This window comes from Pocillopora damicornis, chromosome 1 (genome assembly GCF_964200805.1).
Source record: "Pocillopora damicornis chromosome 1, jaPocDami1.2, whole genome shotgun sequence".
NCBI classification, from domain to species: Eukaryota; Metazoa; Cnidaria; class Anthozoa; order Scleractinia; family Pocilloporidae; genus Pocillopora; species Pocillopora damicornis.
In genome coordinates, this window is record NC_142670.1 from 4,928,732 (window position 1) to 4,945,446 (window position 16,715).

The window sequence follows — 16,715 nt, forward strand, 5'->3', positions numbered from 1 at the left end:
TCAATACAAATCAAGAAGACAAGTGATGAGAACCAAGAAAAGTATCAATTAGGGGATTATAAGCTGATCCAATACCAAATTCTCACAAGTAAAATCAGAAGAATTGCATAGCAGACAGTGAGGAGAATTACTAATAATATCTTGGAAGTTAAAGGGTTGAAACCGTTTACTAAATAATGTTGTAACTGTTATAAGTTCATCAGCCACGTAGGGTGAGTTTTTTTCAAGTATGTATTAATGGGATAATGTGAAAGTTATTTTTGTGTCAGGAGAGACGAATTCATAATAGATATTTGGGCCGGGTGAACTTGTACCCTGAGATTAGATGCGCTCTGAGCACTGACTTTTACCTTTGTCAAGATTCATACTTAAAACAGAAATATCTCAGTCAGAGTTAAATCCACCAATCGCTCTTTTACGTTGGTTCCGTATGAGCACGGACTTCATTCACTAAAAGCTGTGTTCAGTTTACCTGAGTGGAGTTGAAAATTGTGAAAATGTAGGCAAACGCTTTGTGCATGGGCGACAGAAGACCAAATAGCCACGTGATCCCTAGCAAAGGAACCATCAACACGCATGTCCTGACACCAAGTCTATAGAATCACGGAAAAATAATAAAATCAAGATAATCTCCTTTTATTATTGTTGTGAGTTGGCATTATTTGTATAAGACAGCAAAGTAAGTGGATAATGACTTATATGGATCTACCACTTGCACCATTAAAATACTTACCTCATTTGTTCACTGATTTTGTCTTTTGCATGCTGCATGTTTTTCATCTCCTTGATAACTCGTACTAGTATCAGCGTGTTTAACTGGAAGCAAAACAAAACAGAATGAAACAAAAACAATTTAACTATACAAAGGAAAGAGAAGTTTGCACTTGAGCTAAGTTCTCCTATCGGCCTTATTGGATGTTCTTTAAAAGTTTAACCCTTCCCCCCTCATCATTCCATTCGCCAAACAACACAAAACAACAACCCGGGAGAGACTCGAATCAGGACCCAACCTGAAAATCTTGCGTGGTAACCGCTGATGGCATCTCCCGAAATAAAGGCCACCTCAAGCAAAATGTGTATTTCGTACATATTTTATATTTCGTTGAAAACTATTGAACAGAGTCAACGAGGTTAAAAAAAAGCGGCAAGCGAAAGAAATGCTCACGATGTAATGATAACTAAAGGCAAAGTGTGAAAGAGGGAAACGAAAAAAATATAAGAATTCAATTTACCAACTCGATCAGTACAACGAATACAACAAATATCCAGATCATGCCATTAGAGGATGACATCCAGCATCTGAATAAAAATCAAGTATCCGAAACTTTTAATACATTATCAGTTAATTAATTATTTTTTGCGAATGCATGTACGCAGTACCCTCCATGTCAGGTTTGATGACAAGTAATACAAAAGAACAAAGAAATAACAAAACAACAAAAACAACAACAACAACAGCATCAAACCAATCAATTAAACCAAAAAACAATAACAATAACAAAAACAACAGACAAAAACGAACCAACAAAGCCAAGAAAAATACAACATTAAATGAGGATTCGCGAAAGGGAAATCACACGAGAAAAAAATCGTTTTCTTCTTACAAATTTGCACTGATATAGCTTTTAATCCCCGTTCCGGTTCCTGCTGCAATGCCCAACGACATGGAAACAACGACGGCGGGTAGACCTGTGGATTCGAAATTCGAAATGACAACAGAGTCAAATGATAATGATGTCTAAGACGATGATCCTGTTCGCAATGTTCATGGTAAGTCATGTTTTACTTTTCCAAAGATTATCAAAGAGAGAATGGGTTTTTAATTCATAGTTACCCCATGAAAATCCATGTGAAACCTTCATCTTATCGTCGATGTTGTAAACTTTTACAACAAACAGGTAGAGATAAACTCCCTCGATCAACATCCAGCAGAAAGCGGCCATTAGGAAATATTGCACAAAAGCTGCTACTGTAACACAGGCAGACTGCACAGGAATGAAAACATTGAGTTAAGATTTGCATCAATGTCATTAAGATTTAACAAAGAAGATTCTTCTCTTCTCGTTTGATACAATATCTCACCTTGTTCTCGACAGCACCACTTCCAGTTAGGAAGATAATTTGACCTGCACCAAATGAAGCGACTAGACTCACTCGAATCTGAGATAAAGGTCCACTCATGTCTCTGATCAAAAATAAACAACAGATTTTATTCTAAATCAGTTCCATCCTCGTTTATACAAAGCCTGGTTATATTTTTTATTCGACTTGGCTGCTTAAAGGAATCTAAACTTCACACATTTAAACTGATATAATTTCTTGTTGGTCTATATTCTGAGCTTGCTTTGGAATTCTTGGGTGGAACTATATCATGTACTTACGTAAGAACAGCATAACTGATGATCGTTAAAGAGATTCTAACCAGAGAGAAAGACAAGCCCACATATGTAAGAATTTCCAGCGCTTTTTCGTCAGTCTTAAGAATGAATAGAAAAACGGCGATTCAATATTAGTAACGGAAGAGGGCTACACACCATCTACCTGGATTGTGGACATGTAGGAAAAAGTGCCACGTCAATGCTGTCTAGTCTTAGTTCCTTCTGAAATCAATGCATGTGTTAGCAATATTCCTACCTTAGTTAAAACGTTACTGCTGGTTCCTCTGTCAAACTGCATAAGAACTGCAAAGTGAGTCAAACGATTGCAGCTGCACTCGGTGTGAGATTCGTTCCTCGATGTTAGGAGGCACCCTTGTCCTGACCAACTAGAATGACAGCAGAAAACAGTCAGAAGAGCAGTATTTAGATTCCAAATGAACAAAACAACTGCCAGCTGCCAGCTTTATAGACCGCTGAGCATGCGGAAGCTGAGAAGGAGGAAAAGGAGTAAGAGGTGACAATGTGATGTACCAGTGCACAAAAGCAAAGTTCTTTAGCAAATTGATAATTTGACGTGAACGATGTCATCAATTCATCCAGAGCTGTTTACCTGTTTTTTGAAGTATTCCAAAACACGCAGCTTCTCTTCGGTGCATCCTAAAACCGTAAAGTACCGTTATTATAACGTAGGACAGCGACTAGCTGGCTGATGAGGAGGTGGGAGTGCTCTGGCCGGAATTTTTCAGACCCCTCCTTATCACGTTGGATACAAGTAAAGAATTGTTTACCAGATTTCTAGTCTAGTTCCTCTCGCTTTAAAGAAACTCCTTAAAAAAGAAATAGGATCTTGACGTGATACGATGATGATATTAATAACAATAACAATAAAAATTATAATAATAGAGATAATAGTGACGATGATGATAATAATATTAATGATAATAATGATAATAATAATACTATTAATAATAATAACATTAATAACAATATTAATAATAATATTATTAAGAAGAAGAAGAAACAAATTAAATCAAATCAAAACACAAGATAAAGTTACGAATTTTCTTTCTTAATAAATTGTAACTTACCACTAGGTTTTTAAATTTCAATGTAACATTCTTCCTGAAAGTGTTGTTCCTCGACCATATCGTTGCAGACAAGATATTACTGTTGAATTCCCAAAAGACAAATAAACAAGAAAAAAAGAACAGAAAAAAGAAAAAGAATCAAACAAGCAAACAGACCGACAAAAGACAAAAATATAAATTAATAAAAAGATAGCAAAACAGGATTACACGAAAGAAACTAAAAAAAAAAAACGAGAAATTCAAATTTAGGTCGAGTGAATTCTTCTTATTAAAATGCCCTATGTAGGTTATTAGCGCACCAAAACAGATTTATTTGAGATGAAATATACTCTATGCAATACTAAGTTTTAGCAAACCTGATTTTAGCGACAGGAGCAGAGTCGGTCTGGCCTGTTAGGAATACTTCATGGAGATCTTTGTAAATGACACAAAGTACAACTGATCCTAAGATGTAATGATGGAAACGATTTCCTAATTTGATAATGCTACGAGAATATCGAGAAAAAAACACAAGTTGTCACAGTTTAAAAATCCTGCGAGTTTATTAGTGTGTTTCATTGGCATGCCCAACTTGTAATAAGAATGAAATATTTCGACCAAAGGACACATAAACAAGTAAAAGAAAACCAAAACAACTGGATTAAGATATTAGCGATTCAGTTTGAATGTTCGTTATAAATTGAAACCCAGCCCCCCTTTGACCAATAACACTGATAATCGCTGAAATGATTTGAATAATACGGCAAAAATATATTATTTTCTATGCTTTAAACAAAAAAAGAGTAAAGATTAGCTTTCTAACCGTTATCCAAGCCTGTAACAAGGACACTGACGTAGTTTTCTCCTTTATCATCCTCAAGTTCTACTCTCGTCTCATTTTCGTGGAAAATCTTCCTGACCAAAATATCTAATTGCAAAACAGCGACTTATATTAAGTGAGGGCCAAAATAAATGCAGATGCTTTCATAGTAGTCACAAGTTATCGTCCTCAAAAGTTTTAGTAAATGCGAGTAGTTTGCATGGATCATCAGTCAAAGGAGCGTTCTCCATTCAATTATCAGATAAGGTGCTGGTGATCATTTTTAAATCAAAAAACAAATCACTGCGATGAATTCAAATGATTTCTTATTTTTATTTTCTCAATTTATTCATTCATTCCATTCATTTTTTTTTTCACTCTTTTTTGACCTATTCATAACTATGACGATATTGAAGAACATATGTAAAATAAAAAGAATTCTTGGAATTGGAGATAACTGACGAGCGATAAGACTTTGCTGTTATAAAACAGCAAAAAAGAGGTAGAAGACATTTCATGTGTCGCGAAAATGAGTCGATGAAGGGTTGCTACAGGCAAAGTTTTCCCCCAGAACGTCGAAAAAGTTGTAGCGTTGGCAAATTTTTCTAAAATCTACCACGAATGATGTATGTATTCATCCTGAACTCTGAAATAGGAATCATAAAAAACTTCCAAATCAGCTTTTAAGATCTACTTACCAGCATGTTCACCACGGATGTCAATCTTAGGTACGGTTTGATTAAGGTGATTTTGAGCATAATTCCCGATGAACTCCTCCAAATCAGTAACAGTGAGGAAAGCGCGTTCCATATTTTCCTTAGTTACTTTATTTACAGAAGAGTTGGTCACTTCTTTTAGGATGTTGTTAACAACTCTCTGGACTGGGAACTGAGAAGGAATTAATAAATTCATGGGTTTCACAGTCTGTGGAAAATTGAGCTTTCTTTAACCAAAGCGCCAGCAATAACATAAGTGGAGTTTAATCTCCCGACCTCTTGATCGAACTCCTCTATTTACACCTCATTACCAGGGGTTTCTAGGTAAAGTATTACGAACATAATACATCAAGAATGGAACAACCGATTAAAACATTGGAAATGACAGAGGGAATACAAATAGCATAAGAAATACTGATAGCATAAGAAAGAACGTACTCGTGATTACATTTCGAGCTTTGCATGATTCGCGCGAAAGTCGAACTTATATCGATAACTGTGCGGACTCGGGTTGGGGGGGGGGGGATTTGTTTACCTCTAAAGGGTAGAATTAAAGGACCAATAACTATAGAAAAATCAAATACACCTACCTCGCTTGATGGTGTTAGCTTAATGGCAGGAAAATTCAGTGTCCGACACTGTTTCACTTTGATTCTGCCCAAATACGACGAGTCGGTTGTATTTGTCAATATAATAGAAAACGGCATGCGGGCTTTTTCATTTTCTCTGCACCCCCACATTTTAAAACAGTGATCTCTCCAGGAAGACGTCTGACTGAACAAAGAGGCCAACTGCCTACACCAAGATCCGCAACAGGTTTTGTCAATAGACGTGGGTGTCTCATTGCCACATTCCATCCTATGCCAGTACTGACGCATTTTATCAAGATGTTGCTGACAGTCCGAGCAGTTCAGCTCTGAGGGTGCGAGTGTATCATTAGGGTAGGAGCAATGTCCATCTGCGCTAGATACGTGAACATAAATCAGAGACATTTATAATTTTAAATGCTGTTCCTCGTTCATACACATATAGTTAATATATATTTTTAAATTTATTTATTCCACTTGTATATTATTTGCTTATATTCTTTTTCGCTTGATTCTTTATCCTTTATCTGCTTGAATACAATCCCAGTTGCGTTTCCAACCTGGTGAGGATCGCATCGCAGTTTCTGTTTAAGTTTGCGTGTGTCTGTGATTTTTTGTTTGTTTGTTTTTGTTTTTGTTTTTGTTTTTTTTTTTAATCAGTTTCCACTTTTCATTTCCACTCGTTGAACAGAGTAGTTAGTGGTTGGTATCGAGAGTTTGTATAGAAAAGCCAAAAAAAGAAAAAGATCGTAAGGATGTTTAGAACCTTTTGTTCTTTCTCTGAATTTTTTTAGTTGTTTAGGATGGGCCCCGCTTTGATTTTGATGTTACCTTCTAAATTTTCTAGGCCAAAACCGCCGCTTTGTTTGCTCTCCCTCCTCTTTTGGACAATTACAGGCAATAACATATCAGTAATCTTTTAGAACGGGTCGCCTTCTATTATTAATTGAGCAACAGATAATACATTGTTTAATCTTTTTGTTTAAAAAAGCATATAATGTTTAACTTTTTGATAATTTTGAATAGGATTTACTGTGATATTTTTATAAATTTAATTTATTCATATTTTATTACCAGTGGGATCTTTTTAATTATTTTAATATTGTGAATTGTAAAGCGCTTTGGTCAATTAGTGGAGTTAGCGCTATATAAATTGTGTTAAATTAAAATTAAATTAATAATCTTTGACGGCAGAGGTTAGCAAGGTGAACAACGTAGAACATTTACAGTTTTCGTTAATTCCTTTTTTTCCCCGCAAATACAATACATACCTTGTGCTGAAGTTGGCATGGTCATACCAGCTGTAACAAAACAAAAAAGAAATGATTCCTCAATTCACAGCCATTCCGAAACAAGGGGTGAGGGGTAGAGAAGGCGGGGGGGGAGGGGTAAAGGAAGGATTCGTAGAAGGAGAAGCGTTATGCATCCTAAGAACAAATCCGACACCCTCCGCGTGTAGTAATAACGTGCAGAGTTTCAAAATATGCTTAAAGAGGAGAATTGAAGATACTTGACGAAGATGTAGAGAAATATATGTCAGGCCTAGTAGAGAAGGGCCATCAAAAAGAAAGAAATTGACATACGGAAAAACTATTGCTATTTATCGCGCAATATCTTCCGGTAAGAACATACTGATGGGAAAATGGCACCTCATTCAAAATCAACGCACTGAATCACATCGCAAAGGAAAGTCATTATAATATATGATGGAGGCAGAAGTTAAAAATGGCTTGCGAATGCCCGGAGTCCTTGAGGCCCGCCGGGCGTCAATACTTTTTAACTCGTCATTTGCTTCTTGTGATCTACGCCCCGCGCGAGGTGTAGGTCGAAATAACTCCTCGAGGAAATTGCGAGAAACCACTAAACTAACTGCCTAGAGTAAACAACTCATAATTTCAGAAGACTGCCACAACCATTTAAGACCTTAATATATCCAAATCGCTCTGATGCAGTTGGATGAGAGACCACAACGAAAATTTCACGAATTTAGATAGCATAGAAAATAGCGGAATAAGTGCGAAATGTTTGTGGTCGACAAGGATCTTTTAAAACGATCATGAAGTGAGAGTTTAACTAGTCAAAGAAATTGTGCCAAGTTTGAATCCTCATGCCAAAAAAAAAAAATATTCTGTAATAAACAAAGCATCTCTAGCAAGGGACACAAGGTGTAATCTTCAGAGATTGCCTCTCGCTCGATAATTAAAAGAGAATGTAACAGTGTTTTCCTAAGCTTTACCCAGTAAAGTATGAGAAGCTAAAGAGGCCTCGATAACCTATAAGGACTTGTGATACATATTTTCCACGATAATTCAGTGTTCCTGTTATGTAATCTATACCGGAACATCTGTAAAGTTTTTCTTGAGAGCCTTATTGCTCAGAAAAACAAAAAACAAGAAAAAAACCTAGCCCATGAAAGAGCACAGTTCTCGCAACTTATTACTACAGTGACTGATATATTTGAAACAGTTGAGATCAACTTCTGTTTTCTGGCCTAATTATTGCTTGAAAGGCTTCTGTTGTGGGAGAGCGCTTGAGGCGATAGAACGGTCAGGAAAATACATCTGCTTAAATAGAGATCATCGTTGCATTAATATTGTCTCCTCGCTCTAAAAAGCGACTACGTTTACTGTAAGGAAGGAAATTAATTTAAGACGGTGGTGTTCTAAGTCCGCATGGAAAAGAAAAATAAGTCAGAGTAAATCAAAAACGTTTGGCCAAGAATTTTTAAGAACGGGCGTAAATTTACCCGTTGTGTTCCGGTTTCGATAGTTCTGTCCACCTATATTGCATCTTGTTTACATTTCGTTTTAACCAAAGCTATGAGATGACAAACGGAACCACCTGAACAAATTTAAAGGCTCTCTTCTTCAGATTTGTTTTCACCTCCTTCTTTTTATTTTTTTCTTACCAGACTTCACGCCAATCAATCGCGTTAGTTTGAACACCAAGAAATTCGGAAAACATTCTGCGGTATTATCAGGGAGAAAACATTACAGGAAGCTAGTTAAACTGCTTGACTACAACGAATTGGTTTCATATAAGTACTTACTAAAAATGATTAGTAGTCTATGCAAAAGCATTTCATTGAAAGGCTCCGTCCAGATGAAAGGACTCCTCTTTGACATTCAAGTATCCAAAATAACCGATGACAAATTTGCCTCGCGAAGAGCTCTTATTCAGACTGCTTCACTTATGGCCCTACACAGCGAAGTAAAATTGTTTGATGCAAATCTCACTTAGCGCGGATTGAGACTATAAACTGTTTAAGTGCGAATCTTTTCCCCTTATGGCCTTAAAGGAACTTAACTTTTAGCTCGTAGATTCATTATAACATCTCCGATGGTATATTGTCATAATTACGCACATAAACAAGTGGATGATGGGTAGATCAATATGCCCGTACACAGGTGGCGAAGGCTTTATAAAAAGATAGGGTTTTCCATAATATAGCATTTCATTAAGATGCAATATTATTTTCAGTTTTCTCATGCAAATCAAACTGGAATTTGTGCTTGTGATTGTTGGGTATCAGGCTATTAATCAAACAGAAAACAATACATACACGGTACAGAAAAGATACCTAACATTCTAATTCTACCATTCTGTGTTTTGTTTCAGATGAAAGCTGACAGGGTCTTTATATCAATGCCTTGAGGTAGTATAATTGAAATTGCAACTGAGATGCCAAACGCTCGTCATGCAAACACATAGTGTTTCGTGGAGGATTAATTTACTTGCCGTTGTCAGCTCATGGCAGCGGAGGCAAAATATGTAGTGCAGTAGATAATAACAACTGCTCTGTCACTTTCTCGAGTGAAAAAGCATTTGGTTCTTTGTCTCTAGAGATAATAACTTATTTCCTTCCCCCATTATTGTTTTGTTTTGGTTAGCTTTTTTTTTCGTGGCTTTTCTGTAAGAGTTCTGTTTTCATATCGTATTGTATAATTTGTTGCCGGATTCCCAACTTGCAATGTCTACCTTGACTATGCTGTACTACGAAGTTACAATTTCAGTTATCGCTTTTTGTACAACGTAACATTTTGGCAACTACATGGAGCTTTTGTTCGATACTTTTTAAATTCTTTTTCTGTCACTCAGTGGTTTAACTTTTATTTTTCTCGGCCCAGCAATGGCTGTGGAATCCTCATTTACTTCCGGGGGCACCACGTTTTGTGCTAGTCACATCATCCATCGCTGGGAAAATGGCCTGAATCCTTCCTCTCAAACGAGCTCTTATCTGTAAATTGCAATTCAAATTAGCCACACTATCACATTCAAGGAGTTTGTGAGTAGTCGTATTCTTTTTGTCTTCGATTTTGTATTGTTCTATGATATGAGTGGACTTTCAGTAAAAGCCAATTTTCACAAGCCATATAGAAACTTGAGCTTATTCAGTTATCTGGAGCTACTGTGGACAGGTACCGTTATAAAATGTAAAAAATGTCCTATAACTTCTTCCTTTTTCTCTCTGTAGTGAATTTTATCAACAGGAACCTTACATTCTGACTCTTCATCTGGAATACGTCCTTTCTTCTTTCTCCCATCACCCCCATCTTCAGACACGGGAATTTGTTTGAAAACTGTGCTCCTGCACACTTATGGAGTTACATGCCCCACAGAATATGTGAATACACTGAAAATTTTGGTCCTATAGTGCTTCCGTTTGTCATGCTGCTTTTACTTTCCAGCTAGTCCAGATCTAGGCACAAGCCCCGTGAACTAGGACTTTATTTCTTTGATATAATATCGAAATTAAATTGAACTTCCTGGTCTCCACTGTAACTACAAAAATCGACATAATACCGGATCTTGCGACGTAATTTTAAGCGATTAATCACTGACCTCGCTGTTCCTCACGCAGTGAAGAAGAAAGATCAAGAAACCCTGTTGAATTATAGAGAAGTGAGAAGTTTTGTCAAATTATGACGATGAGGATTTGATTATGATTTTCACAAGACTTACACAGTTTTTAAACCACTGAGCTGGCAGAGTAATGAGGTCAGCATAACACCATCACAAGATTACCGGGACTGTACATCTGTCAGATATTAAGTCTTTTGATATCCACAGAAATTTATCTACTCCTCACCTGTGTAGAGTTGAAGATTGTGAAGATGTAAGCGAAAGGTTTGTGTGATGGTGCCAATAACCCAAATAACCACGAGATCCCTCACAGAGGAATTATAACCACGCATGCCTTCACACCAAGTCTGAAAAAAAAAAAAAACAACAACAACAACAAAGGAACAAAAACAAAACAAGAGATTAGTATTGTTGTGTAGTAATTGTTGATGATGAAACACTATAAGGTAGCAATTCTATCAAGATGATGACTTTTTGTTATTGTTTTGGACTTCAGATTTCACCTCAGAAGATTTATGATTAAAAAAATGTTGGATCCTAGATTGTTGTTTCTAGAAAGGAGCAGATTCCAAGACCCAGTATTTCGGAAACCGGATTTTCTTCTATGGAGCAGAATATACCTTATTTGAGCGCTATGTTTGTCCTTCTCTTGTTGCATAGTCACCATTTCCTTAATAAACCGCTCGAGGATCAGAATGTTGAACTTAAAGAAGGAAATAGACCTATATGAGCCCCATGAAAGTTTTTTTTTTTAGTTTCGATAATGATAGTCATGCATGGTTATTTTCACTTACAAATTCAATCAGCACAACACACACTATAAATATCCAGATCAGAAAATTGGCAAATGCTTTGTTTGTCAACGATTACTTGACATACCAATATGGATTCGCCACAGATTGAATGCGTTGATCGTCCCTTTTCTACAGAATATTGATTGGTGGAATCGATGATTACAGCCTGATCAATCCGATTCAAAACCTATCTTAAGACTCATAATTTTTATGTCTTCCATCTCGAAACACGATAACAAGAAGCTAATAAATAAAAACGAAAAAGGATCATTTTAATTTGAATTTATACGTGTATTATGTTCAGCTGTAACAAGATCTTTGTTCATTTTCCAAATTACTTGTGTTACATCAGTTCTTGGAAAACTGAGTGGGATGACATTAGATCAGTACAATGAAATTCTCTTCACGATTTATCAGCCACAAAACTTTCGATTCCATCTTTTCCAGCTGCAATACTCAGCTGTGTCCAGAGGATCAGCAAAATGAGAACAGCAAAATGAGTCAATGGTGACAGGTACACTCTTATTAGTGTGCATCAGTAGACAAGCCAATGGAACTGAAGCGTAAGGCGGATAACTTATCGATCAAGTCAGATTCTGGTGCACAAGTCATGCGAACGGAGCCCCGTATCTAATAACATTTTTAACTTATCAAAGTTATAGTAAAAATAAAAAGGAAGGAAAAAAATAAAGAAGTGATTACCACTTTTTAAAGCTTGCAGCAAACAATGGAGTAAAAAAATTAAACATATTTTTTTTTTTTAAGAAATCCCAACGACGTTGTTGTAATTTTCAATTTACAAAACAATCAGTCTCGTTCTCCAGAGTTTTTTAGCAATCAGTATTGGGCCACTTCTTATGACAATTCAGTGTATTATCAAATAGGGATATTAACCATTAGTCGAAAAGGACTGATAAACTATCACGTCGAGTTTAGAAAGGCTCACTTACCGAGCATTAGCTGCTCGTCTGACGAAAACGTTTTGAATTATCTCGCCAGACGAGCGGCCACGTGACTTCGCATCTCAATCTTTACGGCGAACAGCGTGTTCATTGGGAAATAAAGAATTGTTCATTCTCGCTTGCCTGTTTACTTAACCTTTGATTTCAGTGTCTTGTTTGGCACTTCTCCCAAACTGCTGCACTTCATCTCTTTTTTCAGTTATGTCAAGATAACACTCTTAGACTGAAACTTTTGTCTATTATCAAAACCTGAAGTAATGCTGATATGCGGAGCTACTCATGCTTCGGTGCTACCGTGCAGTTTTGCTTAAGTTCTTTAGTTATTACTCGTATTCAATAAAATACTTCACTAGACCTTAAAGGCAAAACTCAGAGATTTTTCCCTCTTTCTCATTTCACTACCCCCAACAATAGAGGATTTTCCCTAGGTAATAAAGTAAACCCTATTAACTTTTAAGTCTCCGACAACCCACCTATCTCAACATCCACAAACCATCTATGTTTTTGTCTGCTTTTATTTTACCGATACTAATATTCCTGCAAAAGAAGACAACATTTATCGGGCGGTTAAAATCTTTGCAACAGGTTTTGCTCTCCATTTGTGTCATTTTTATTTTTTAATTTTTTTTTTCTTTTCTTTAAGGTAAGAAATGAAGATTACCTACACGGCAGTAACAAACATTTAGACTTACACTGTGCCAAAATATGCATAACATCTAAGAGGATTTTACGAAAGCAAGCAGGCTTTAATGGAAAGCATAGCACTACGTTAATTAGCTTCGCATAAGAATCGCAATCAAAGGCAAATTGCGGAGGAGGAATTGAATCTATTAAAATTGATAGGCGAATACCGAATATTTCACTGTTACGTAATTAATCAATTTAAGAACAAAATATATGAAGTCTAGTAGGTAATGATATCTTGACTTCACTGTTCTTTCGGGCAAAACTTAAAATACTGAGAGGCAAATGAATTCGGGATTTAAACGGATTTGGAAACACGCAACATGCAAACAATCCTTTAAACACACCTACACTACAGAAATTGACTGAGGCCTTAAAAAATGGCAAGCAATCGAATTTATCAAAACCGGCCGGAGAACTGCACCATGTAAGGAAACAAGGAAGGAAAGGTATTTAGGACATCGTGAATGGAAAGAATCGTAAGTTGTAAAGGCTTTAATAGCCTTAAGGTCTAATTAGCTGTGTAAACCAACAATGGCAAGCTATGTTATGAACAAAATTAATCCTAAACTTTTTTTTTTCTATTTTAGACACATACAAATCGCGAAAGATCTATAGTAGAACGGTTCCAATTAGTAAGAGCTTGCCTCTTGCTCTTTAACAGAATCCCACCAGAGTAAAACTCGAGATCTTTCCAACATAGCGGCAGACCTCAGCCATTCGGTTAAATTCTTCTTCAAACACGTTGCTCGCTTCGGACAGTTCAACATCGATAATTAACATGGAGAAAAACAAAACAAAACAAAACAATTACCACTTTTGAAAGGTTGCAGCAACTAGAGTAATAAAATTTTATAATTAAAAAAAAGAAAAAAAGAAACGTAAGGATGTTATAATTTTCAGTTTACATAACAATCAGGTTTTCTTTCTTTTATTTCTTAGCAATCAGTGTTTAAAAACTCCTTACGAGCATTCAGTTCATTCTCAATTAGGGATATAAACCATATGTTTAAAAGGATCGATAAACTAGCACATCGAGTCTTGAAAGACTAATCTTCCGAGCATAAGCTGCTCGTCTGACGAAAGGATACTATCTGAACAGTATCTCTATTGCAAAATAATCCAATCTCTTTGTTCAGTTATCTCAAGATAACACTCTTAGATACTGATACTTTTGTCTATTGTCAACACCTAATGTTAGTTCATTTTAATGTGCAGAACTACACATTCCCCGTTCCTACCGCGTAGTTTTCTCTAGTTATTACTCATATTCGAGATTATCTACACGGCCATGGCAGACATATAGACTTACACTCTGCGAAAATATGGACAACAGCTAAGAGGATTTTATAGAAGAAAGCAGGCTTTGATAACAAACATAACTTTAAGGATTTTAGATATATGAATTCATATATTTGCACTGCAGTGAAGAAACGAATTTAAGAGATCCTACAGGATTTGAACCCATGACCTCTGCGATACCGTTGCCGCGCTTTACCAACTGAGCTAACAAGCAACAACAACTGAGCTAACAATATGTCGGGTCCAGATAAACTATCCAAGTAATGAATAATGATTTTAGATGTATGAAATTCATATATTTGCAATGCGGTGAAGAAATGAGTTTAAGAGATCCTCGCAGATCCTCGTATTAGTCCTGGGTTCAAATCCCGTACGGGCCTGAATTTTTTTCGGGTCCTATTTTCAAGTATTAGTTCAGCAGTGTTCTTAGCTGCATGCGAGGAGTTCTTAAATTCGTTTCTTCGCCGCAATGCAAATATGTGAATTTCATATATCTAAAATCAAAATATATAAACAATGATATCATGACCTTACCATTCATTTGGGCCAAGCTTAAAATACTGAAAGGCGAATGAATTCTGGATCAAAACGGATTTGGAAACACGCAAACAATTATTTAAACCCACAATACACTACAGAAAATAACCGAGGACCTTAAAAAAATGGTGTGAAATTGAATTTATCAAAACTGGCCGGAGATTTGTGGGAACTGCTCCATGTAATGAAATAAGGAAGGAAAGGAATTTAGCACATCGTGATTGGAATGAATCGAAAGTTGTGAATGATTTAATAACCTTAAGGTCCAATCAGCTGCGTAAACCAAAATTACAAGCTATGCCATGAGCAATATTAATCCTAAATTTCTTTTTTAAATATTTTAGAAAAATACAAATCCCGAAAGATCTATAATGTAACACTTCCAATTCAAAACACCTTGTCCCTTGCTCTTTAACAGAATCTTTAGCGAACGATGTAAAGGGTTACCCTCAATCTTTAGAGGTGGGGCGGCGAGGGGGGGGGTTCTGTCTATATCCATTTGTTCATTTCTATGCAAACTTTATCAGTAGTAGTTTAAAAGAAAGGACTGACATATATAAGTTAAAGTACTCGACAATCAATCCCACAATGGAACAAAATTAAATGGGTTAGGCTGTTTATATCTTTATTGCCTCCACTCTTTCCCTTTCCCCCCTCTCCCCAGTTGCTATAAACGTGCTGGTTATCATTTTTTCCTTTTAGTATTTCGAAACTCGATTTTCCCTCACGAAGTGGAAAAGTCTTTTTGGGTAAAGATGTTTGACTTTGATCCTTTTGGGAGGTTTTCATTTGCAGCAGGCAAATACACTGGTCATTCTGAGCAAGATGCCGCGCGAGTGCCAACACTCAGTCGGTTTGCTCTTTGCTGTCTTTGTTGTCATCTTCGTTTCTCCAGCAAGTGATGTTATGTCGATACAGTTTCCTTTATATAGCCGTAAAATGGCTGAAAGGGGATTATTGACGTGAAATATCTATTTTATACTGATAACAACGCGGGTTAGAAGAAAATAAAGAGGGAGAGGAACGAGGGAGGGGCGCACTCAGAAGCAATAGAACAGTTTATCGGATCGCAAATAGAGGGTACATTATAATTCTTGGACAACTGCAAATAAGAATATCTATTATTTCAACGCGTATTTATTTATTTCTTAACAGCTCTTGGTTTCAAGGCCGGAAAGAAAATTAGTTACTACTACCACACCAGATCTGTTCACTTGCAAAAAATATCCTTTCAGTATCATTTCTATGACCGACAGAAAGTAAAGGTCTTTGCCTCCGTTGGCCATACAGAGAGGAGCCAAAATCCTCGTAATGGTGGTGCGATCTGGGTTGACGATGCTATTGAAAGTGGATTCACAGTTTGCGTTGTGGAGTTTCGAGACAGCTCGAAAAGTACTAAGGAAATAGACTGGATTGCTGTTTAATCCATAGCCTCAGAGAACCCCATTTACTTAGTTTATAATTTATTACTATTATTATTATTTCATCGTCATTATTATTACTATTATCGTTGGTCGTGATATTTCCTACAAATGTTTAAATATGGTTTGATTTATTCCTTTTGAACTTCTCACGCTTAAGTCTGTCGGCAAGGCCTTAAAATGTGTAACGCATCCTCTTATGTTTCAGCGTTTTTCATCTCCTCCAACCATTTTCGTGACTGTCACTCATGGTGTTACCAACCGAAGTCAGGATGCCATGGCCTTGTGGGTCGAGGACTTGAAAGCAGAAAGCTTTAAGATTTGTTTGAGAGACGCCAAGATCTTCGATGGTCCAAACAAAAACTTAAAAATAGTAGGCAACCCCAAGGTTTATAAGGGCCGTTCATGGAATATTTTTGAATAGTATACAACTTGCCATCTCCGCAGCATAATTACGCCTTCTGTCAAGTAAGTCATATTTATCCGGATCGAATTGAAGCTCAGATTTGTGTCAAAACGTTTAACAGCGATTCCAACAATAAGGACGTCATCACCGTTGACCACATGGTGACTGGAGGTGAGCA

The 16,715-nt window shown here is 36.5% G+C and overlaps 1 protein-coding gene and 1 long non-coding RNA gene across 2 annotated transcripts; both read right to left on the bottom strand.

Moving 5' to 3' along the window:
• Window positions 1–463: 463 nt before the first annotated feature.
• Window positions 464–8,915, bottom strand: LOC113683181 (adhesion G protein-coupled receptor L4). The gene is made up of 16 exons (XM_089184234.1): window positions 8,618–8,915; window positions 6,840–6,869; window positions 5,572–5,939; window positions 4,964–5,153; window positions 4,269–4,373; window positions 3,823–3,910; window positions 3,467–3,545; window positions 2,989–3,035; window positions 2,635–2,764; window positions 2,382–2,476; window positions 2,083–2,185; window positions 1,835–1,985; window positions 1,605–1,689; window positions 1,233–1,299; window positions 734–816; window positions 464–593 (listed from the first exon to the last, which is right to left on the bottom strand). The coding sequence occupies exons 1-16, from the start codon at window positions 8,691–8,693 to the stop codon at window positions 464–466; spliced, it is 1,827 nt and encodes a 608-aa protein (XP_089040360.1). The 5' UTR covers window positions 8,694–8,915.
• A 174-nt stretch (window positions 8,916–9,089) lies between these two features.
• LOC113683180 (uncharacterized) lies at window positions 9,090–11,158 on the bottom strand. The gene is made up of 3 exons (XR_016180807.1): window positions 10,658–11,158; window positions 10,411–10,452; window positions 9,090–9,805 (listed from the first exon to the last, which is right to left on the bottom strand). It is a non-coding gene; the product is annotated as an uncharacterized LOC113683180 (long non-coding RNA).
• Between the last annotated feature and the right edge of the window lie 5,557 nt (window positions 11,159–16,715).